General features: G+C 28.7%; 2 protein-coding genes across 2 annotated transcripts; one reads left to right on the top strand and one right to left on the bottom strand.

The window, feature by feature from the left end:
• Positions 1–3,433: 3,433 nt before the first annotated feature.
• On the bottom strand, positions 3,434–21,580 carry LOC100207442 (heme A synthase COX15). The gene is made up of 8 exons (XM_065793906.1): positions 21,412–21,580; positions 17,236–17,422; positions 16,757–16,943; positions 10,551–10,721; positions 9,913–9,994; positions 4,282–4,436; positions 4,036–4,149; positions 3,434–3,851 (listed from the first exon to the last, which is right to left on the bottom strand). Exons 1-8 carry the CDS (start codon positions 21,518–21,520, stop codon positions 3,714–3,716), a joined length of 1,143 nt encoding a protein of 380 aa, XP_065649978.1. The 5' UTR covers positions 21,521–21,580; the 3' UTR covers positions 3,434–3,713.
• A 1,530-nt stretch (positions 21,581–23,110) lies between these two features.
• LOC136078321 (uncharacterized) lies at positions 23,111–24,050 on the top strand. The gene is made up of 2 exons (XM_065793905.1): positions 23,111–23,237; positions 23,332–24,050. The coding sequence occupies exon 2, from the start codon at positions 23,479–23,481 to the stop codon at positions 23,923–23,925; it is 447 nt and encodes a 148-aa protein (XP_065649977.1). The 5' UTR covers positions 23,111–23,237; positions 23,332–23,478; the 3' UTR covers positions 23,926–24,050.
• Positions 24,051–24,297: the final 247 nt, after the last annotated feature.

Below are 24,297 nucleotides of genomic sequence, written 5' to 3'. Positions count from 1 at the left end.
GAACGTAAATTAGTTTTTATTTAATTACGATTTTGGCGTAATAGTATTGGCTTCTTAGTTTATTGGTATTTTCTTTCGTTTAAAAACAATTCTATTGTTTTGTTTTTTATTGTTGAAGATACCGTTTAAATTTCTTTAATTTCCAGCAAATTCGTCCTATTCTATACCTTAAAATACATCAATTCCCAAGGGACACTCCGTTGTAAACAAAATATTAGCTTGTTTTTTCTTCTAACTTGGCAACCGCAAAAATAACAATATAAAACAAAAATTAAAATATTTTTACATCTTTTTTAGGTGCCCCAAGAAGTCATTACGGTCTTCCCACAGAGCACTTTATTCCTAACCTATCTCGCATAACTTGCCCAATGATGGTTTTGAACCACCGAACTTGTGCTTTTGAGGCAAACGCACTACCAATATCTAAAAAGTATATATAAAATTTTCAAAATCCTATTTAAATTATCAACTTATTTTTTTAACCTTTAATTATCAGCTATAAAATAAAAAAATAAAAAAAATAAATCAACTTACTTAACCAAATACTTATTTAATCAACATCAACACTTATCCTAGCCGTAAACCAAAAGCCTCAATTCAATAAGATTCATCAACGCATCAAATTGAAATTTTTTTTCTTATTGGGTTTAAAGTATGCATTCCGTCCACTTTACACCCGATGCAAAAACTCAAATACTAGATAATTGATCGAGTTCTGGTAAAGGCAAGGTGGCTTATTTGCCTAAAAAATAAGACGCTATGGTTCTCTCTCTTCTGCTTCAACAACCAAATACTACTCAGAAAAAGTAGCAATTTTATCGTGAAATTATCAACAACTGTCTCGTTGGCTTCAACTTCTTTAACAACCGCGTTACTTACCCATGAAATTCACTACCTAACAAAGTTGTCAGTGCTAAAAGTATTAGGATATTAAAAAAAAAAACAAGAAAGAATCAGTGAATAATTTTAATCTAAACCTTGATGAAATCTTTAATGAAAATCTTGGAATATAAAAGGATTTTAAATTTGCGCGTGCGCATTAGGGACATGACTATTTTTAAAAGATTATTTTTGTGGATTTTTTGTGAATCAAGAAAATGCTGGTTGCAAGTGTCAACTTTTAAAAAATGTCACGCCCCAAGTCACTCAATGAATGGTGGGTGCCGTACATTTCCAAAAAAATTTTTCCCTTTAAGTATATCAAGTTGCGTCTTGAAAGAAGCAAAGTTTTATAGAAAGTTTAAATAAATTATTATTATTTTTTAAATAAAAATCAATTTTTTAAAATTTAAAAACTAATATTTTCAAACAAGTATTTTGAAAAAGAAATTTTTTAGAGACATTTTTGAACAAATTGTTTTTTAAGGTAAATTGAAATAAGATAATTATTTATAAAATCTCTATAAAATTTTACTTCTTTAAAAATCCAACTTGATATAGACTGAGAGAAAAATAACTGTCGTCAGATATCATGGGGCGTGACCTTTTCTATGAGTTTTATCTGTTTATATATATATTTCAGATTTCATGGGGCGTGACACTTTTCTGTGGTTTTATCAGTTTACACATATATATTTCTTCCTGATATTTTAACGTGGAAAATAAGAAATAATTAAATATTTTTAGTCGTATCTCTTGTGCGCGTGGAGTTGGGTTTGCTTAGGGAGAATGACAGAAAACAATTGAGTTCAAATTACATGACTTTGAAGACTAAGTTCATTTGGTTTCATTATTTATTGTTGTAATATTTGAGCAAATTTAATGAAAGAACGCTCTTCTCAACGACTAAAACCAGGATGGTATTAAATTTTCTTTCAAATTTTATTAAGACATTTCTGTTAGATTCTGTTAGACAACTTAATCGAAGAAAGGGATTCTATTTGTCTTAAAGTGCTTGATTGCATGAGAATATCTAGATGGCAGATTTTTTAATCAACTTTTCCAAAATTTTTTACCTAGAGTTTTGCTAAGGTAGCACAAATTTCTTTGTGCTACCTTAAGATAAATACTTTTTATTCTTTTTTTTTAATTTATTATCCATTATTTAAAAGTTTTAATTTTAATATGGAAAAATTTTGCAAATTAAAAATATTTACTTATTATTATTGCCAAAAACATCTTTAGGAAAATCAGTTATTTAAAGTTTTTTTTTTTTTTAATCTTATTAATCAGATAAGTTTAAAAAATATCTTTTTTTTAATCTCATTAATCAGATAAGTTTAAAAAATATATTTTTTTTAATCTTATTTATCAGATAAGTTTAAAAAATATTTTTTTTTTAATCTTAATAATCAGAAAAGTTAAATTTTTTTTTTTTAAAATCTTATTAATCAGCAGTTTAAAAAATATTTTGCTTTTTTTTGCCACTTGTTCATTTTGATTTAATATTCAGATGCTTGAAATAGTCATTCATAGCTTTTTAAGGAAAATTTCCATTCACAAAAATAGATACCGTTTACAATATAGTATAAATATTACAATAATATTTTTATTAATCATGTGCGAAAAACTGTCATACAGAAAGGAGTCAAAAAAAGCACGGTCATCAAATTTAATTTCTTCTTCCCTAAAGAGAAAAATTAAAAATAAAAAAAACAAGATTTATAACAGAATATTTATAACAGAATGTTCATTTGGTATGTAAGATTTATATTTATAACAGAATGTTCATTTATTTCTAATCAAAAAATTCGTTTGGATTATTTGAATAGTACACTTCACACTTTTTCTCCAAAGAATGACCCATGAAATGAAAATCTAAATGAGATCATACATAAAGCTATCCTATAGATTTCGGGAAATCTTTGCTAATATTTAAAATATTATTTAAAAAATAAAAGTATACTGCTAAAACTTGTATTTTCCGAGATCATTTTTGAGTTCCTATTTGTTTTTGGGCCTAATTGCATATAAAATTTAAAAAGATATAACAATGGTTTGGCATGAGTATAAAAATCTCAAAGTTTATTAGACGTACTAATAAATACATGTAACTTTCCAGTTCATTTTTTATTACTTCATATATCAGCCATTGGAGCAAGTATCAATTTAATTCTAATATCAACAGCTGATAGCGACGATACAAATTACCGATAAACTATGGCTTATTAGACATGCTTGCATGTGAATACTAGCTTTTAAGAGTTTGATCTCGTCAACGGGATTTAACAAAAACCTTTATTGCGTTTATTATTTCAATGTTTATAAAGAACTTATTTGAGACCTGGGTAATAAGAAAAAAACATCGACTAAAATCTAAAGTAAAAGTAAGAAACAGAAAGAAAAACATCAGGTAAACAAGTTTTACTCATTAAAACTTTTTTTTTTTAAAATAAGAAACTTCTTTAGCTAAACATTTCTTTGCGGCTTTCGGTTAATATTGGTGTTTCTCGTGTCAAAAAACAAGCCAACGACGACATAAAATAATGATATATTGGGACGAGCTTTTAAAGAATATTTTTGCAAATTTATAAGAATACACTTTTAGAATCGTGTAAAAATACTCTCGCCGAAAGTGTATACGCTTTGAGGTATGAAAACAAATTGCTACAAGTTTTGGAAGAGAATCATATTAACCGTAAACGATGATCGATTTAAACCGATTACGTTACGATAATTTCTTTGCATGGCATTCGGTACGTTACAATAACAACTACTCCTCTTAATATTCGGTTACTTCGGATGTTACCTTCGTAACTACGTTTGTTTTTTGGTTATTTTGGAACTTTAGCGGATTTTAATTCATGGTTAAACCAAATTGCCATAGAAAGTAATGTAAGAGATCCAAATTGGTGAGTAGCCGCCAAATGCATTGGCACATACATTAGCAGGGTAGCAATACCAAGTCCAACCTAAAATTAAAAAGCGGTGACGAGTTATAATAATAAAGCTGTTTATTTCAACTACAACTATTTACTTAACATACTATTTACTTCAACAAAAAGTAATGAGAAATTACTAATTCTAGTATTATAAAGTTAGTAGATACCAATAATTATTTGCATACTTAAATTAGTAAATCAAAAATCTATTTACCTGAGCACAACCAACACCAAGAAAGCAATTCATTGCTATTTTAGTTCTGCGTGGTAAGCCTACAGGTGTAGCTAAGGCAAATGTAACAAGAATGCTTGAAAGTGTTGTAATAGCCTGCATAAATAAAGTTAAATCGTTATTTTTATCATTGGAAGAAAATTATTAAAAGTAAATATCATTATTAAACGAAAAGAAAAAATATATAAATACAAATTACTATAAGTAAATTTAAAAAAAAAAAATTACTAAGACTCTGTGATTAAACTGAGCCGTTGTCGGATTTTCAAACATGTTTTTCCACCATGGCTTTATTGTTGATAAGTCATCAGGTATCCATTGATCAGCAAATTTTGGAAAAGAATTATAAACTAAACCACCATCCAAACCAGCAACAAAGGCTCCTAAAAATACATGTTCACATTTAATTATCGCAAAACAAGAACGCCATATATAACAAAACTATTATCCTTAGAACAGTTGTTGTTGAAAAAAATCACAGAGAGCATTTATTTTTTAATTTAGTTTATTTTCAACAATAGTTTAATATTTAGATTTGTTATTAATGTTTGTTTTATTTCTATCTCAAAACTTTAAAAACTACCTAAAAAACAACCCTTTAAAAATTGAAACACCACTTTTGGATAACATACTAGAATAAATATTCTAGAATTTGCAATTCTTTCTTTACAAGTTAAATCTGTGATTTCAATTTAATAAAACCTAAAAGAACTGGTATATGATTAACAACTGCAGATTATAAGTTTAAAAATATGCTGTGATTTAAAAAAAATAGGTCACCAGGATTTTTTTTTAAAATGCTGATGATCTATTTAAAAAAAAAAAATGCTGTTGATAAATATTTTGGTAGGTTTGTATGTGAGCTTATGAAGCTTTAATTATACTTGTACTTTTGCAACAGCTTAGTCATTAGACAACTTTCCTAATAACATTAGCCTGCTCATGGTATAGTCAGTTCGTATAACATAAATCAATGAAAACTATGATTGGGTAAGAGTTTTTTTGCAAAATTCTAGATATAACTATTGATGTTTAAAAATTACTTGCATTATAAAATACAGTTGTTCTTTATCCTTTATCAACAGTCTATTACCTGTTTGCACAAGAGCTACCCCATGCTCAACAGTGCCATTAACAAATTTTCAACTCCTCACAGAAAAGACGCTTGGCACTTAGGGTTTTCATAAGTTCCTCTTCATCTGTTTTGCCTTAAAAGCTTGGTTACCATGCTTTGATTCAGTTGAAACCACAACATCAAAAAAAGGAAATAGCTATATTTAAAAGCTTAATGAGTAGGTTGATTAAGCTAAATTACCCAGATCAGATCAGGTTCAGGATCATGATGATCGCCCTGCTACAGGTACTATGTAACCCAGTACTACCTGTCTCATTCCCTGTTGCCTTTTAGAGTGTGTTTTTTAGGCAAAGGCTAGGAGAAATAAACTCCCACTTAAAAATCCCCTGACTCGGGGCTCTTGGTTGAGTAAAGGCTAGATGGTGCCTCAATAAAATAATCATCTTGGGAAGATGCTAACTGCATCCAGCTAAAATTCTCCTGCAATGGGGCTCTTGTTTGATTTAAGGCTAGAGATAGTGTCTTGACGAAAATATTCATCTTGTAGGAGGCCTCTAAGACAAAGACTTTAAGCAGAATAATTCTGCAAACCAGCCTTGAACCCCTTCTTTATCTATTAGGCTGGCGTAGATGTAAACCTATGTTACAATGTTTCTTGCCTAGGATGATAAATGCTGGATCAGCTGCAAAATATCAGAGTATTAATAGCGCCATGTTGTGCATGGATGGTGTCCCTGTTAATGCTTTTGGTGAGCATTGTCGAGACCACATAAGGAGCCCTATGTTATGAATAAGGGCTAATTAACAGGACTGAGACAATTGCACAGTTCCTTACTTAGGAGGCGGTGCTTTATCTATAAATGAGTCAAGTTCTCTTAAAAATTAAATCATGCCAAAAGTAACCCAACCATTACCTAACTGTTTTAATATAACTTTTACTAATATTTGTGGTCTGCAAAGCAACCTTCCATCAGCTGAATCTTACCTCTTGCAAATTCACCAGACTTGCTTCCTCTTAGTGAGACTAATTTAAATTCTGCTATTCCTTTCTTCTGATTTCAGTGTTGATGGGTACAATCTTTCGATTGCACTCATATAGTCACATGCTTGGCTTGGAGGTATACATATGTATTAATTCACCTAATTGTTGTGAAATCAAGTTAGAAACTTTTGACCATTCTTTTATATTTTTCTGCTAAGCACCTTTTCACTATCTCTTTTTTCTCTTAGCTCTTTATCACTTTCCCCCCAAACTGCACTCTTTTAGATTTTTGATCAAATTGACCATCCCTTCTGCCAATATTGTTGTTATTGGTGACTTTAATGCTCATCACACTGAATGGCTTGGCTACAATGTCACTGACCCTGCTGGCAATTAAGCCTATAACCTCTGCATTTCTCAATCTCTTACTCAGATAGTTAACTTTGTGACTTGTTTTCCTGACAACCCTAATCATTTACTTTCACTCCTTGATTCATGTCTGGTCTCCGATCCTAGCTTATGTTCAGTTTCTCCTTTTTCTCCTTTAAGTGATTTTAACCATGCAATAATCTTTTTACATCTTTCACCTCGTACTTCCTTTTTTAACTCTTAAGGTTCTCTGCTTGTTCCTGTTTTGTTTCTACATTAATAATCTTTTTGACAATCTTACATCTAAAGTAGCTCTTTTTGCTGAAAACTCAACTTTATACTCCTGTTTTGACAAAAAGTCTTCTCTTTTTGATCACTTAGAACAGGCAGCCGATCTTAAATCTGATCAGTACATAAGGAAGAGAACTCAGTGAGACGGTTATCATCTGTTTGATGATAACCATCTCACTGAGTTCTCTTCTTTATGTCTTGTTGGATTATTGTTTACTACTGATCTTTCATGGAAACCATATACACAATGGATTGCTAAATTAGCATCTGCTTAGGTTGCTTCTCTCTATCATGCTCACTATTTTCTTTCTCCTGATTCCATTCTCTACCTCAACAAATCTCTTGTTCGTCCATGTATGAAATACTGTTGTCATATTTGGGCTGGTTCTTCTAATGATCTTTCCCTTCTAGACAAGGTTCAAAAACGAACTGTAAACGTAGTTGGACCCGCTTTATCTGCTAAGCCTCTTTCTCATCGTTGTCAAGTTGCATCTCTTTCTCTTTTCTACAAATCATGGTCGCTGCTCAAAGGAGCTATCATATCTAGTTCCATCAACTGAAACTCAATCTCGTTTGACTTGCATACAGCAAAGTCTCATTCTTTTATTATATCTGCCCCTGCATGCTCTAAAAACTTTTATTCGGAGTCCAGGAGTCCCTACTTTTACCACAAGTCCTGCCCGTCATAAAAACTGTTGGGTCTCTGGGATTTTTTTAACTTTATGCCATAGATAATTTTATATGAACGTTTCCTAACTAACCCTTATTAACTTCTATAACCCTTATTAACTTCTTAATTCTTTAAAACCCTTATTAAGTTTATTAATTTAAACTTGTTTAGCCACCAGTTACGTAACTTTAAACCAGTATAAGCACAAACACATTGAATAATGCTGCGTATGGCAAACCCTCTAGCATATAAATTATTCAAAAACGTACAGTGCTATAGCAGACATTGCTTTTAAAGAATATAAGAGGCAAATCACAGCATATACAATACACAAAATCTTTGGTGTACACTGATAGATAGTTGCTGAATTATGTTTAGACTATGGTTGTCATTATTTAGGATTTTTTTAGAAGAACATGATAAAAATTTGAGTTCTAATTAGTTAAGCGTTTCACTTTCTTTAGAAAAAAACTGACACTAGGTTGATTAGGCATAAATATTTCCACTCAGTTGTGGCAAAGTGATTAGAATTCTGACTCAGACCTAGATCTGAGGTTACAAAGTACAAATGTAGCAATTAAAGTCTATTGAATGTGACTGAGCACGTCGTCAGAATAAAACTCGTAATATTTTTACGCTATAATTCATTAATTATATTAAATAAAATGCATTACAACATTTTGGTTTAAATATGAGATTAGTTTACAAGTTACGATAACAATAAGTTACAAATAATGATTTTAATAACTATTTTTGTGAGTTAATTAACTAATTACAGTAGCGTGACAAGGTAACTGGACAAGCGCATAACTTGACATTACTTTTGAATGAAAAGTCCAATTTCTTTCAAATTTTCACAGGAATGTCAAAGAATTCATTACAATTCTAAAAACAAATGAATTTTTACTAAATCTAAGCAACCTAATCTTAATAGTTCATTTTATTGAAATTTAAAAATTCAAATTTTGCGTGTGCAAAAGTATCCAGGCAGAAAAAAATACTTGAAGTAGATTTTTTTAAAAACATTTTTTAAATTAATATTGTTGTAATTTAAAGTAAATTTCCTTTAATACTTTGTCGGGAAACCCTTAGCATTGATTACTGCATACTATCTATGTACATATTTTTGTCCATTATGCCATTAATTAAATGGATAGGACCAACACAATCTCTATTGAAGCAACCGCAGACCATAACGTTTCCACCTCTGTGCTTTACTGTTGGCAGTTGGTATTCAGGATCGTTTCTTTGGTCTTTTGGTCGAAGAACATATCTAATACCATCAGATCCAAATAACATAAACTTAGATTCATCACTAAAAACTACCTTCAACCATTGTTCTCTTGACTAATTCAAATGTTCATTAGCAAATCTCAAGCATGCTTTTCGATTCTTTATAGAAATAAAAGCTTTCTTTATGGGACGCCTTCCAAATAGTTTTGCAGACCTCAAACGACGACAAAAGTATTGGAATTTTATTATTTTAGTTCAGCACGGATACTTTAGCACGCGCATATTGGAATAAAATGAACTTTTAAGATCAGATTGCTTAGATTTAGTAAAAATTCATTTGTTTTGAAATTGTAATCAATTTTTTGACATTCCAGTGAAAATTTGAAAGAAATTGGACTTTTCATTTAAAAGTTATATCAAGTTATGCACATTTCCAGTTACTTTTGCACAAATTTAAAAATAGTTAGGCATTCATAGGCAAACATTCAACATCCGTGTTTTAGTTCATTAATGGTTCTTGACTTATTTTTAAGTTAAAAGTAGTTTATAAACAATTTCAAAACAATCTAAAAAACAATTTCAAAAACAATTCCAACATAATTTCAAAAATGATACCAAAAAAAATCTGCGCTATAAACAATCAAAGCGATCTTACTAGAAAATCTGCATCAAAGTTTACTTTAAATTTAAAGATGACAGGCTTGGGAGTTACAAGAGATGTGAACTTCAATAATATTAAAACAAATCACTCAAAACAAAAGTATGAGTTTTAAACTCATTAACTATTCGTGTAACGTTTTTGAGCAGTAGTAAGAAAATAAGATTTCTAGCGTACATTTTGAATGGGATGCATTAGAAAGGAAGTTTCCCTAAGACTTATTATTTACAAGAAATTCTTTTGTATTCCTACCAATGCCTCGAAATAACACTTATATACTTAAACTCATTAATAAGTTGTTTGCATATCTTTGTATGTTTCAGAAAAAACACATTGCAAATGACAATAAATATTTTACTAAAAACTAAGCTGACATCAATTAAACAGTTCCATTCTTTCAATTGTTTTAAAACAAAATCTCTTTGTTATTGTTACAGCCATTTTGTCTCTGAAAACCACAAAATGCGATTACTTGTTTTATAAATCTTGAGTGACTGGGTGTGGAGGAAGTAAGTAATTGTCAATGGTGTTTTCAAAGAAAAATATTTTTTAAAGTTATAATAATGACAAATAACAAATACCTGACACAGCAGTTAGGAAGGTGAGGGTCATAGACGTGTGAGCAAACTTCTTGATTCTTGAAATTTGTGGAGTGCATGTTATCTAAAAATATTGTAATCAAAATTAGGTTTATGTGTTTTATGCATATAATGCATATATGAGATCTATAACATAGACTTTTCATCATAAAGATTACTTTGCCTTGAAAAATCTATTTCACAATGATAAAAATCTATCAAAGCAAAAAAGGTATTTTCAAAATCCTTTTTGTCTCTAAATTTAGGTCTGTACTTAATAACCTAAAAGTACCTAAATCTGCAGAAGAGTGAAGATTGCTACATAATTAGAATATCCATAGTGGAAAAAGTCATTCAGTATACAATGTTATATTGCAAGTAATGTTTTTATGCTACAATACTTTGTATAAGTAATTTTAAAATTATTCTCTCTTAAAGCTATAACCCTAAAATTTGTAATAAAACAAATAGATCACTTTTTATTATACCATTAATTTTTTTTCTTGAGGAAACTTTTGTGTGAGGTTTTAATAGCTCTGCTGTGAGACATTACATATCCTATCTATATAAACAGGCTATACAAAAAAATGAAATAACATTTTATCTAACAAATAATGTTATTAAATAAACTTTATACTAACAGCATTTTCTTTTAGTATATGAGACAAAGCTTGCCATAATAGTCCAGAATAAACAACAAAAGCTAATCCTAGATGAGCTGCAAGCCTGTACTGACTCACACGAGGAGAATCAGTATTAGCAGCAGTTTCTTCTTTCAAACCACTTTTTACCATATACCAACCTAGCAGCCCCTAGTACAAAAAAAAAAAAAATGCATCATAAACATTTTAGGTTAATTACAATAATCTCATTTTATTTTTTACTTGATATTATCTGTTTATATATAAATTTTTAAGATCATATATAAATTATTATAGATCAGTGCAAATTTGTATTTAATAATAAATCTAATAAAAATAAATCTTCAACAGCAGCAATGCACTTTACGTATTACTGTGACTAGTAGAATTAATTGACTTTAGAAGAAAAAATTAAAAAACAAAAACAATTTTATTCCCAACAAGCCTGCAAGCAACCACTAATAGTAAGGGAAATAAGAGTAAATATTCAGTAAAATATTTTAAATTGTGATAACAGCTTGAAACTTTCAGGAAATTGTCTATGAATTAAAGGAATTCAAAATTAAAAGATCCTGTTCTAAAAATATTTTTTAATCTTATAAAATTATTTAATCTTATAAACCGATGATCTAAGGTTGCATTAAGAGCAGAATTTAAAGAAGAAACAACTTCAAATAAACAACTATACAACATTACTAAAATAAGATTAAAAGCATAAAACAAAGTTGTATTTGTATATATTTCAATGAAATGAAACAAATTTTTCTCAAAATTTGGTAATAAGTTAATAAAAATAAGATTTATTCATTTTATTACATTTGCATTGCATTCTGCAACTAATCTTGCACCCACAATTTATTAACTCTACACATAATTTTGATGTCTCAAGTAGAGTCTTCTACAAAGGAGTCATTGCATTATTTGCTTTTTTTCCAACCCCATTTAGTAGCATCAGGTAAAATCTGTTGTGGCAGCAAGTATTGTTTCCATATGAAACTAAATGAATAATTATATGAAAATACAATTTTCAAATATTTGATTCAATAGAATTTTTAGAATGAACTAATAATTTCATGTAAATGTTAAAAAAAATATGTACCTTCCTTGAAACACAGCTCTTTTTAAATACTGAAAGAGTGCGTCTTTTGTAGGTGGTAACTTTTTACTGTCGTGATTTTTTAGTGAACTTTCTAAGAACATTCTGCAGCATATGACAAGATCAGTAGTGGAACTTGTCTTATCATAAAGTAGAATCAAGTAGTGCTCAAACTGCATCAGGAGAAATAACTCTAGTATTTGAAGATCACAAGCTAAATAATATAATAAAACAACATATTTTCTAAAATTGCACAAAAAAGCAGCCTATAAGAATATAATTTTTGAAGTTAGCAGCTAACAAATCTACAGTAAATGCCTTTTTACAACTATATAAACATAGATTACCTGCAAAATGCTCTAATAACAAAAAACATATTAAAATTTCTTATACTGAAACTCTTAATAAGTAACAAGACTATTGCATGTAACTCCATAGCATGTAACTTCATAGCAGTAATTCCATAGCATGTAACTCCATAGTATGTAACTCCATAGCATGTAATTCTAAATCATATAACTCCATAGCATGCAACTACATAGCATGTAACTCCATAGCATGTATTCAGCTTGTCCAGAAATTGTTAAAACAGCTTTAGTTATGGGCATCATATGGTAAGCAAGTTCAGTAGCACAGGTAGAGCCACTGAACTTGTTTACCTACTGCATATTGCATGGTTTTTTCAGCAGTTAATATGGGGACTTGATCTAGGTTGATTTTTGCAAAAACCCTTTAAACTATGTTAAAAGTTTGTCTTACCATAAATGTTGGGTTAATCAATTCATTAATGATTGGCAACAAAACAGAAATATTTTTTTGTTTTCTGCTTATCTATGATTGCCTTTGATTGAAGTTCAAATTTCCTGACAAATTGAAATTTAGAATATTTCCTGAAAGTTTCAAGCCGGTATCACAATTTGAAATATTTTACTGAATATTTACTCTTATTTACCCCACTATTAGTGGTTGCTTGCAGCCCAATAAATTTGCACTGTTTTTTCTCCTTTTGATTTGTTTTGTAAAACTTTAACTGCAGCTGTGTGACCATTCTCTCAAGTCACTAGAAGCATTTAAGTTTTCAAATTGGTGGAAATTCATTGTTTGTTGGATATATATATATATATATATATATATATATATATATATATATATATATATATACACATATATACATATATATATACATATATATAATTGCATATTATATAGAATGTTCTTTAGGAGTTTATTTTATTTTTAGTTTTTGTTTTATTTTTTAGTCTTTTAGTAGCTACGAAATCATCTTCACTAAGCTTTGCATAACTTAGCATCTGATAAAATTTCAGCACAGCTGCAAACCTTTTTATCTAGTTCAATAGTTATTACTTGAGCTAGATTTTTATTATCCATTTTCTCACATAAAAAACAATTTTCTTGATAGTTGTTGGCCTGAAACTTTGATTTTGTACCATGGCTTGGGATTGATATTTCTTCTGTTACATCTAATGTCTTTCTTTGTTTAGGCACTCTCTGGTGTTGATAGTTATCAAAATTTGTGTAATATTTTTTGTGATTTAACATATTGTTGCAAAGTTATTGCAGCAAATCTTCGCATTACAGTCAGGAAGTTAAACCAGCAAACTACCTGTATAAGATAAACCTGAACTTTCAGCAAAATATTGCTCATTAGATTCTTTGAGATAAATACTCTCCACTCATATAATATAAAAATGTAATAGAGATAGAGTTGCTTTAAACAAAGTTTGATTAAATTTAGTTTAAGAGTAACAAAAAGAAAATTTGCTTCAACAATTGAGAAAGTACGACAGCAGAACATGATTTATACATAAGAAGACAATATCAGCCTTTATCTGATAAATTAACTCACTTATCCTATGTCAAAAATAAGATGTATTTAAAAAAAAATATTTTGTTATATAGTCAAACCTCTTTGAATCTTTGAACTTCTTGAGGTTACTAAGTAATGTCATATACCCAGCATTTCTTTGCTGTTTTTTTGATTTAAAAAGATTAATAATGACACTATTGATTGATGATTGCTCTTCAAGTGGCATAAATGTTTCATATTGACATATGAAACATTTATGCCACTTTATTGTATTACTTGTTGTTGTTGGTAATTCATAACCTAAAGCATGAGATCGAAAAAAATGAGAAAGGAAAATCTTTTTAAAAATATTTAAATAACTGTTTTTTACAAATTTATTTAATTTTTATTTAAAGTTAAGAAATTAAAGAGTATAAAAATACTTTTAGTTTCAAACATAACTGGTGATGGTGACCATTAATTTCGGCACAATTGTTATTGTCATTTTCTCGCTTATGTTTAACCCTGCCTTCAGCATTTTTTGTACTGAATTATCAGTTTTGCCTACATTACGCAAATATTCTTTGCCAATATCCCAATATTTTTCGACGGGCCAGAATTGAGGGCAATTTAGTGGATTGAGCCTTTTTTGTACAAAATTAACCTTTCTCAATTTATACCACTCTAAAGTTTTTTTAGCGTAGTGGCACAAAGCAAAGTCAGGCCAAAAGAAACAAGATCTAGCATGTGGTTGAATGAATGGTAAAAGTCGCTTTTGAAGGCACTCTTGAATATAAATTTCTGATGTCAAAGTTAATGATGCCACAAAAGCTCTACTCTTTTTTCCACAACTATAAATTGCTTGCCATAAAAGCAATTTATTTCCATATTTGTCCACAAGTTTGTATTTATACTTGTTGCTTACCCTTCCACAAACGAAGTTTGGAAGTTGACTAAAGTCACATTTTATGTAAGTCTTGTGGTCCATTAAAATGCAGCCACTCTATTTTGTCAAAACTTGGGTGTAAAGCTTTCATGCTTCTGTTTTGGCCGTAGAATTTTGTTTATCAGAATGATTTGGGTATTTAATTGCTAGGAAAGACTAATTGTAGTATTTCTTTACTTTCCTTACCAAAAAATTAGAAACTTGGTACTTTTCAGCTCTTTCTCTGTTAGACAAGCCTGAATTTCTTTAAATGAACAAATCTTATTTACCACTGATTTATTGTTAAAAACTTTTTTTTCTTCCTGATCCTTTAGCTTGTTGGATGGATCAAGTCTTCTTATATTGTTTTCCTTTCTGACAGTAGATATAGGATATACCCTTTCTGACAGTAGATATAGGATATACCCTTTCTGACAGTAGATATAGGAATTCTAATAGCTTTTGTAACTTATTTGTAGTTCCATGATGGATTTTCTTCATGAATGTGCAAGATTTTTTTCCGATTTTCAAATTGTTTTGAAGACATTTTAATAAATTGTAATTTGAATATCTTTTTTTTATGTTTTTTTTTTTTTACAACTACTATCATTACTTTATTAAAATATTATTATTGCTTTTTTTTTAAATGTGTTAGTAATTTATTTTGAAAGTGGCTTCCACTTCTTTTTTTTTTTTTATCTCATGCTTTATTGCAGCATTAACAACTTTTTTATTTTTCATTTACAGCTATTCTGAGACATTACAATTTATTATTAACTTCTATCGTTATTTTTGTAATTTTGTTTTATATGGATTTTTATAGGTTTCACTTATTTTACATAAACATAGCGAAATAACAGTAAAAACAAATTAAAATAGCTAGCTTTATAAAGTTGGCAAAAGTTTGGAAATGGTTAAAAATTAAAAAAAAACAAACAAAAAAACCCAGCAAATTTATAAGTAAATTATAATAAGTCTTGATAAACTGAAAAAATAATGTGTGACTCATACATACAGGAAAGTTACTTATCACAAAAGATACATTTACTAATTATTATCATCATGATCGGTTGAAATTTGGATGATTTTAAATTAAGTTTTCTCAAAAACCACTTAATCAATTGTTATGAATTCTTTTTATAATGATGCTAACATAACTTTTTCTTGTGTGTGAGTGTAGTTATGCTTACTCCTCATTAGTTTTTGCAATGTTGAGTGGAGAGTCAGCAAATTAAAAAAAAATTTTAAAATTTTACATATAAAATACATTGTTCTCATATTCCATGATTTCAAAAGCATTTAAAGTTCCAAAATCAATTTCAAATTGATTTTGGAACTTTACATACTTTTGAAATCATGGATTTCAAAAGCATGTAAAATTTCAACCCATCATAGTGATAACAAACATTTTTCTTGTTTACTTACACTTACCTAAAAAAATAAAGAACTGTGTTGTAAAACGTTTACAGTATGACCACAAGCATTGTTTCCATTGTTATTTAAAACTGATTTTACACTATCAGGTGATTCATAAGTCTTTGCCGATATTTTTTTATGTCTATATCTTGAAGTAATAGCAACTTATTCTAAATTTTTTAGATTTTTTTTAGATTTTATTTCTTACATAAAAAAAAATGAAGAAAAGAAAGTTTTATCTTAATTACTAATAATGTCAAATTTGTTCCAAAGGATAATCCTCTAAATGTTCCTCAAGCCCGTCCAATTGAAAACTTTTTGAATGGTCTACAAAAACAAAGCATCAATTGATCAGATGTATATTTTTTTTTTGTTGTGAGAGAATTCAATTTAAATGAGTTACAAAGTCATATGGTGAAAGTAAAATATAAACTTCATAAAATACCCAACCATGGCCTTTAATTTACAATAACTAAAGTTTATTTTTATTTAATAATTAATATTTACTAGAATAAAGCTAGTAAAGTAGCTTAAAATTAAAGTTTAGCAAAGATTTACGAATCACTCATTATAAGATAAAGTTCTTCAAGACCAGTTTTTAGTTTAAAAATTGAAGACTCAACAACTCGAAACCAAAAACATTTATAAACAGAGTCCTTTTCTCTATTCATTTTTTTGGTTGTTGACAACAATTTTGTCAATTTTCATGCTGGTATCACAACTTGAACTATTTTACGCTTATATCCTCCACTATGATTAAGTTGGGAGATAACAGAAAATAAAAAAGAGATTTTAAAAGCTGTTGACAGAAGAATTTAAAAACTGTGAATTTTATAAATTAAAAAAAACTTAAGACAGGAGAGAATTTAAACCATCAATGTTAAAGTGGTGGGAGGCAACAAAAATTAAACAGAACATTAATTGTCAAAAAAAAGAGGTAAATAACAAATATAAAAGCATACTTGTGATAATATGAGACCTCCGTAAATCAATACCCTTGTTTTCATTGCTTTACCAAAGTAACCTTTATACCAAAAATACATAGCAGGTAAATAAAATGCCAGTCCAACACCTCTGCCATACATCCTGTGAATCCATTCCATATGGAAAATTGATTTAAATTCGCTTAGTGTCATATCACTTCTAGCTCTAAAAAAAAAAATCATCATCAGCAGCAGCATCATTATGATTAAGGTGCTACACACCCTTCTAATTTTTCAAAAAAATCTGTTCCTTTTCTAAAAAGCTTCAAATGATTCTCAAGAGTAACTTTGTTGAAATTTTCAAAAACTTAAATACATTATGCTCCTAATTATTATGATCATCATCATCATCATCATCATCATCATCATCATCATCATCATCATCATCATCATCATCATCATCATCATCATCATCATCATCATCATCATCATCAACATCATCATTTAGATATTCATACAGTTTAAATTCTGGAAAATTTTTGTAGCGCTCAAACTCTGCAAGCCACTCTTCATGAGAACGAGGAGGTTTCATATCTCTTATTAAATGCCAATCAGTCATTGACAGACCAGATCGAGTTAGACGAGTAATACCACCCAAAACAACTGCGCCTGCAACTGTGCCAGAACAACCCAATAACCAGTATCCTTAAAAAAATTATAAAAAGCTTTAAAAAAAATCTTAACACATTTTGGCAATAACTACTAAATAATTTTATTATCAATGCAAACTAGTTAAAAAAGTGATTGAAAAACAAAGTTAATTGAATATTACACAATTTTGTGTAATAGTATCTAATGATATCTTTATATATTAATTTTAAAGCTCATTAAAAGATATTTCTGAAAAACAATTTTAAATGAAATTTAAAATGTGCTAAAATGAGATTTCTAAATCAACAAAATCTTTAGAATGGGGCAAGAAAGCAATATTTTGCTGATCTGAATTTTTTATAGGCCAACCTCAACAAGTCTAAATTTAATAATAATAAAACTTAGCAGTAAATTTACCAGTAAATTTACTGCTGTAAAGTTGTAAACAAAAACAAGCAACTACTATTAAGTTGGGAATTATTAGAAAAAAAGAATAGAGTTATAGAGCAAGGAAAAGGTTGACAGAAGTCTCGATAAGTTGAAGGTTGTATGAGTCAGAATGACATGAAGATGGGAGAGAGTTCCAAAGAGTTGAAAGGCAGGGGGAAAAACTAGACAAATAGTGGTTTTTAGAGCATGCAGGGGCAGATACAGTAAAAGAATAAGACTTTGCTGAATGATGAGTCAAGCAAGAATGATTATATTTAATGGAACTAGAGATGATAGCTTCTTTGAACAGCGATCATGATAGTATTTTTACAAAAGAGAATGAGATGCAACTTACGACGATGGGAAAAAGGCTCAAGTTTAGCAGATAGAGTGGGTCCATTTTTGTTTACAATGGGTTTTTAGACCCTGTCTATAAAAGAAAGAGCATTATTAGAAGAACCAGCCCAAAATGACAACAGTATTCCATACAGGGATGAATAAGAGATTTGTAGAGACAGTATAGAATCAGGAGTAAGAAAATGGTGAGCATGATAAAGAGAAGCAACCTTAGTGGATGCTAATTTAAGAATCAATTGCATACATGGTTTCCATGACAGGTCAGTAGTAAACAATAATCCAAGAAGAAGTAAAGAAGAGGACTGTGTAAGAGGGTTACCACTCATTAATATAGAAATGTTGATATTATTGTGATAGTTGTTTGCAATAAACAACTGAGTTTTGTTGGAGTTAAAATTTCATCCCTCAAAATTAGGAAAAATGAGGTCAGCAATAATTTGCTGACCACAATCTTTTATAGGTTGGCATCAGGTCGACAAAACATAATTCAATACAAAGGTCTTACTATAAAATATTGAAACGAGGTCAACAATTTTTTGACAACCTTAAACACATTGAGATCAGCAGTTAGGTTGACATTGCCGAATGCTAACCCTAATTTTGAGGATGACTTTAATATAGCGGTTGGAAAAAAACGATTTGATAATCTCAAACACTTTCCCAAATACACCATATGAAGCTAGCTTGTGGAGAAGACCAGCATACCAAACTTTGTTGAAAGCTTTAGATATGTCAAAAGAAATAACCCTAGCCTTACCATCTACATCTAATGCACAATAAAATTGTGCATTAGATGTAGATGGAGATTTATCAAAGATTCAAAGACCAAATAACAGAAAGAAGACTGATCGGACAATAATTGGAGGGATTGGAATGTTCACTGGAAATGTTGAAAATTGTAACAACAGATGCCATTTTCCAGCAGGCAGGAAAACAAGACTCAATCAAAACTTATTAAATAGTTTTGAGAGAGTTATAGAGAGTTCTGGAGTACAATTTTGTAAGACTATGACAGGAATGTTACTGGACCACAACCTGCAGAAGGGTTTAATTGAGGTATGACTTTAGGAACGGAAGCTGTAGTGATTTGAATGTCAAACAATGGGTTAACCTGTTTAATTGGAATGAAAGGAAGAGAATGGCCATAAGATCCAAAAGTTGAATTTAAGGAAAAGTTCTTTGCAAACAGTTCTGCCTTATCCTTGGGAGATGTAATTAGATCAGTATCATAAATAAGAAATGGAATGCTAACATTTACCTACCCTTATTAGTGATGCTAACGAAGATTTTCCAAAAGCCTGTAGAGCCTAACTTCTGAGATAAGATACAAGATTTAGTGAACTGAGAAAAATGGAGCTTAGCATCAGTCAGCATCTTTTTACATCAATATCTTGCAATAGTTAACAGCTGCTTGTTGTTAAGAGAGTTGTTCTTTTGAAAAAGATAAAAAAAAAAGGTTATAATTAGATTTAGCAGCTGCAAAAGAAGGTGAAAACCATGGAGTAGAATAAGGTTTGACTTGGAACCGACAAGAAGGAATAAAAGTTTCCATTCCTGCCTGAATCACAATCATATATAACAAAAAAGTCCCATTGAAATAGGGTGTGCTAATTTTTTTTTATCATCAAAGAAAAGAAGCAAAAAATTTTCATTTTACACTTAGTTTAATACAGGAAAATTTCAAAAATATTGTAAATTTTCATTTGAATAATGGTCACTTTTTTTTATCTATTAGCATGGTATACGTTGTACACCATGTATAGGCATATGAAAAGTAGGAGATTTTTTTTTTTTTTTTCTAACAAACATTACTATAAGCCCTAAAATTTATTGAGAAACTACATTCTTCTCTGCCTACATTTTTCACTATTATTAATTTACTCTAAATATTTTTAGCTTGGCGCACATGATTTTAAAATGTAATTTTAATTTGCTATTTCAGTTAAAATAAAAAAGGCAAAACAAACTTTTTATTCAATTTCTAAATAAAAATGACTAAAACAAAAAAAGGTAAAAAAACGTTTTATTAACCCCAAATAAAATAATAAAAATAAAAATGGAAAAACAAATGTTTTATCTTAATTCTAAGTTTTAAATTAATTTAAAATGCAAAACAAAAATTTTATTGTATAATATAGTAAGAAAATTACCTTATTAATTTTTATTAAAAACATATTCTTTAACAATTATTTTTAAAATAAATAAATTTAATTTAAAGAATTAAAAGAAGAAAAAAAACATTTGCCCTAATTAAAAAAATGCTCATACTTTTATTATGAGCATTAAAATAAGATAACTGCATCTAAATCTAGTGAAAAAACTTTAATTTAAAAAAACTTTGCATGTGTTCACAAAAATTGCGATCAGAATGTTTAAGCTGGTTTCTTTTCATATCTTTAAATATTTTTTATTTCATAATTTAAATATTAAATATTATTTAAAATATAATATCTTTAAATATTTTCATATCTTTAAATACAAATGTTATTTAATAAAAAATAAATGTTAAATAACAAACTCAAAAACAAAATTAGTGAAATGCTACATTTGTTTTTTAAATTTTTAAGCAAGTGTTGACGCTTGAGTAAAAAAATTATAATTACTATATATTATAAAAGTAATAATACCAGTGTAGTCAGGAACTTCCAATAAAAATCAAATTTTGAATATTGAAAAATAGCTTAAGGCTGAAAATAAAACTAAAAAGTAATGCTTGTTTTTTCCCTGAGTATATATATTTTCAAAATAACCTCCCTGAATTATCTAGGTATTGACTAATTTTCTGAATTTTCAAAACTTTTCCCAGCGCCATGAAAGCTTTATGGCGCTGGGAGAGTTAGACTTTAATAGTTAAAAATTCTTGAAAAGTAAAATAAAAGTCTATAAACTTCTTGTAGTCCTTAAATTCTTTTTCTTGTAATAAAAGTCCTATAAATTCTTGTGGTCCTTAAATTCTTAATAGTTTTGAAAATAAAAAGTCTTGAAAATATGTATAAAAAATTTATCTACCAATTAACTAGGGAGGTTCCAATGATGCTTAACTAGGAAACCAGAAAGGTTTCCAAGTTAAGCATCAGATTAATAAACCAGATAGGTTTGTATACAACTTTTGCCACTTTGTAGCATTAGAAAATTTACATTATACTAAAATCATTAATGTACCTTTTATATGTATATTATTGCTTTAAAAAATACTATCAATATTATTTCTAACATAATAAACACTATTTATAAGATATACACATTTATTAGCTTACCAACCATCTTTGTGTGTTTTAATTTGCTTCCAGTTGTAACTTGCTTTAATGAAAGAGTCTCAGCAGCTGAAGCTACTGTGGCAAGTAATTTCAATTGAGATTTATACATTTTTTCTTAACAGAAAAAAAAATCTTCACATGTAATACAAAATTTTTGTTTATTATTAGCTGATTTTAAATAATTTCATTTATTAATGAACTGATTATATATATTGTTTTTTATTAATTTATCATTGTATTTATCACATATATAAATACATATTACAAGTGGCAAATAATATATTTATAAAAAAAAGTATTAAACATTATAAAAACAGCAGTCTTATTATCATAAAAATAAATATAAAGGAGAAATAACACTCTGTTTTAAACAACTATGTAACTCTTTTCTATTTTCACACATGCTAATATTTTTTTAAATGTGGAAATAAGTCTTATTTTGAGTAAATAAGAATTTCTTATAAGATATTCTTATTATAAGAAAATCTTATAACATATTCTTAGTTTTTATATTTTAAGCTTAAGATATACAAATGCAAAAATAAAAGATCGTTCAGGGTGGTTTGCAATAGAATATCGCATTACCCTAGAATATCACCACACCATAGTCAAAAGAAATACAAGGACTTATGACTCTTATGACTATTACAACGCCGATAGAAAAATCATCGAAATTACATAACATATAATAAATATAAAAATATAAAAAAACTAAATTGCGTTTTAAAGCAATAGAACTTAGTAGAGATGTGCGCCCGAACACTGTATAACGAACTCGTAAAAAAACGGGTCTTTCTAGATCTGTTCCACACCAACCTTTTCTATACTTTTTTTTCTTCTTATATATATCCTATCTTTTCGGACCTGTAAAATACGGGTCGATACCAAACCGACTATTTTTATATCTATTCCTTATTTACTTCAATATTTTTTTAGCATAAAAATTCATTCTGAAAAATTGCATTAAGGTAAAAAAAAAGACGTTTAAGACTTGCAGACGTTTGTACGTAACGATATGCACATGGCGGAACTAAGAAGATAACGTAATTATATATATATATATATATATATATATATATATATATATATATATATATATATATATATATATATATATATATATATATATATATATATATATATATATATATATATATATATATATATATATATATATGTATATATATATATGCATATATGTATATTTATATATATGAAATTTGTTTTAACATTACATAAGTTGAAGTTTACATAAGTTAGATATTTGCTTACAATTCCGTTTACCTTTTGTTATAAAAAAAAAAGTGACGCGACTCTCTCTCGCCATTACCTTGGCTTTAATGGTTGCCAAGAGTTCCTGTCAAACGCGCTTAATATGGCACTACTACTAACACTAGAGAGCCTATATACGCAGAGAGCGGTCCAAGAGTTCATGTCAAACGCGCTTAATATGGCACTACTACTAACACTAGAGAGCCTATATACGCAGAGAGCGGACATACGTGTGATCGTTTTTGATTGGTTGTATGATTTTTTTAATTTTAAACGCCATGTTTTTGCCAAAAAAAACTAACTGAGAGTAAAAACTACAACAAAACTTTTTCTAATATTTGACCTAAAAGGTAAAAGTATGCCTGGTTGTGCTGCAGTAGCCTGCCATAACAGACCCGAGAAAGGATTTTTAATGAGAAATAATAACAGACCCGAGAAATGAAAAACAGAGGGCTATTTCAAATAGCCCTCTGTTTAGAAGTCCAAATAGTATTTGGACTTCTAAAGTTAAACGACTTAACTGGATACCTACAAACACAAGCTTTTTATGTGAAGTAAGCATAACAAAATATTATGTAATTCATCCTAAGAATAATTTATTGTAGAATCAATAAAAATACAAAATGTTCGTTCAATTTTTTTATTTAGGCACATTTTGATGCTGATCAATGGGAAAAGACCAGAGAAGATGGATCAAGTAAATTCAAACTTAATGCCATTCCTACTATCTTTAACCACGTTAGTCCGAAACAAAAGCGAAAAAATCCGGTCAAGCGCTTTCCAATACCAAAAAAAATGAAAAATAGTTGTATAGAAAGTGAAGAAGTCGTGGAAAATATTTTGATTGAAGTAAATAACAATGAAGTATCTAAATCACTTTTTGCTACTGACGTTGATAAAAATTCACTTATACAAGATTTAAATGTAAAATTGGAGAAATTGAACAAAAAAGTAATTATTCAAACGAAAAAGATAAACATTTTAAAATCTAAAGCAAGAATAAATGCTATTCAAAAGCATAATTTTAAAAAGAGAGATAAATTTAGTGTTCTCAAAACAATATTTAAAGAAGATCAAATTTTATCCCTTAGTAGAAAAAATACGAAATTCATTAAATGGTCAAATGATACTATAAATGAAGCATTAGAACTCAAATTTACATGTGGTCAAAGTGGTTATGAAAACTTACTTCGTTTAAATTTACCATATCCATCATTACGTACCCTACAACGAAGATTATAAAGTCTAAAATTCCAAAGTGGCATTTTGACAGAAGTCTTTGACTTTATGAAAACTAAAGTTGATGTTATGAAAATTCACGAAAAAGAATGTATTTTAATTTTAGATGAAATGTCTATAACTGAAAGTGTTGACTATGACACATCTACAAGCTCTTATTATGGATTTGTTACATTACCTGAACATTATGGTCAAGCTAACCATGCTTTAGTTTTTATGCTTGGATGAATATCTACAAAGTGGAAACAAACTGTTGCATATTATTATACTGGAAGTTCTGTTAATGGGGGTGTTTTAAAAAACATTGTCCTATCTATAATAAATTGTACTGAAGAAATAGGATTAAAAATTATTAGTGTTACTTCTGATATGGGT

This window comes from Hydra vulgaris, chromosome 03, assembly GCF_038396675.1.
Source record: "Hydra vulgaris chromosome 03, alternate assembly HydraT2T_AEP".
NCBI lineage: Eukaryota > Metazoa > Cnidaria > Hydrozoa > Anthoathecata > Hydridae > Hydra > Hydra vulgaris.
The sequence above is the reverse complement of the archived record's forward strand: the minus strand, read 5'-3'. Positions and strand labels throughout refer to the sequence as shown.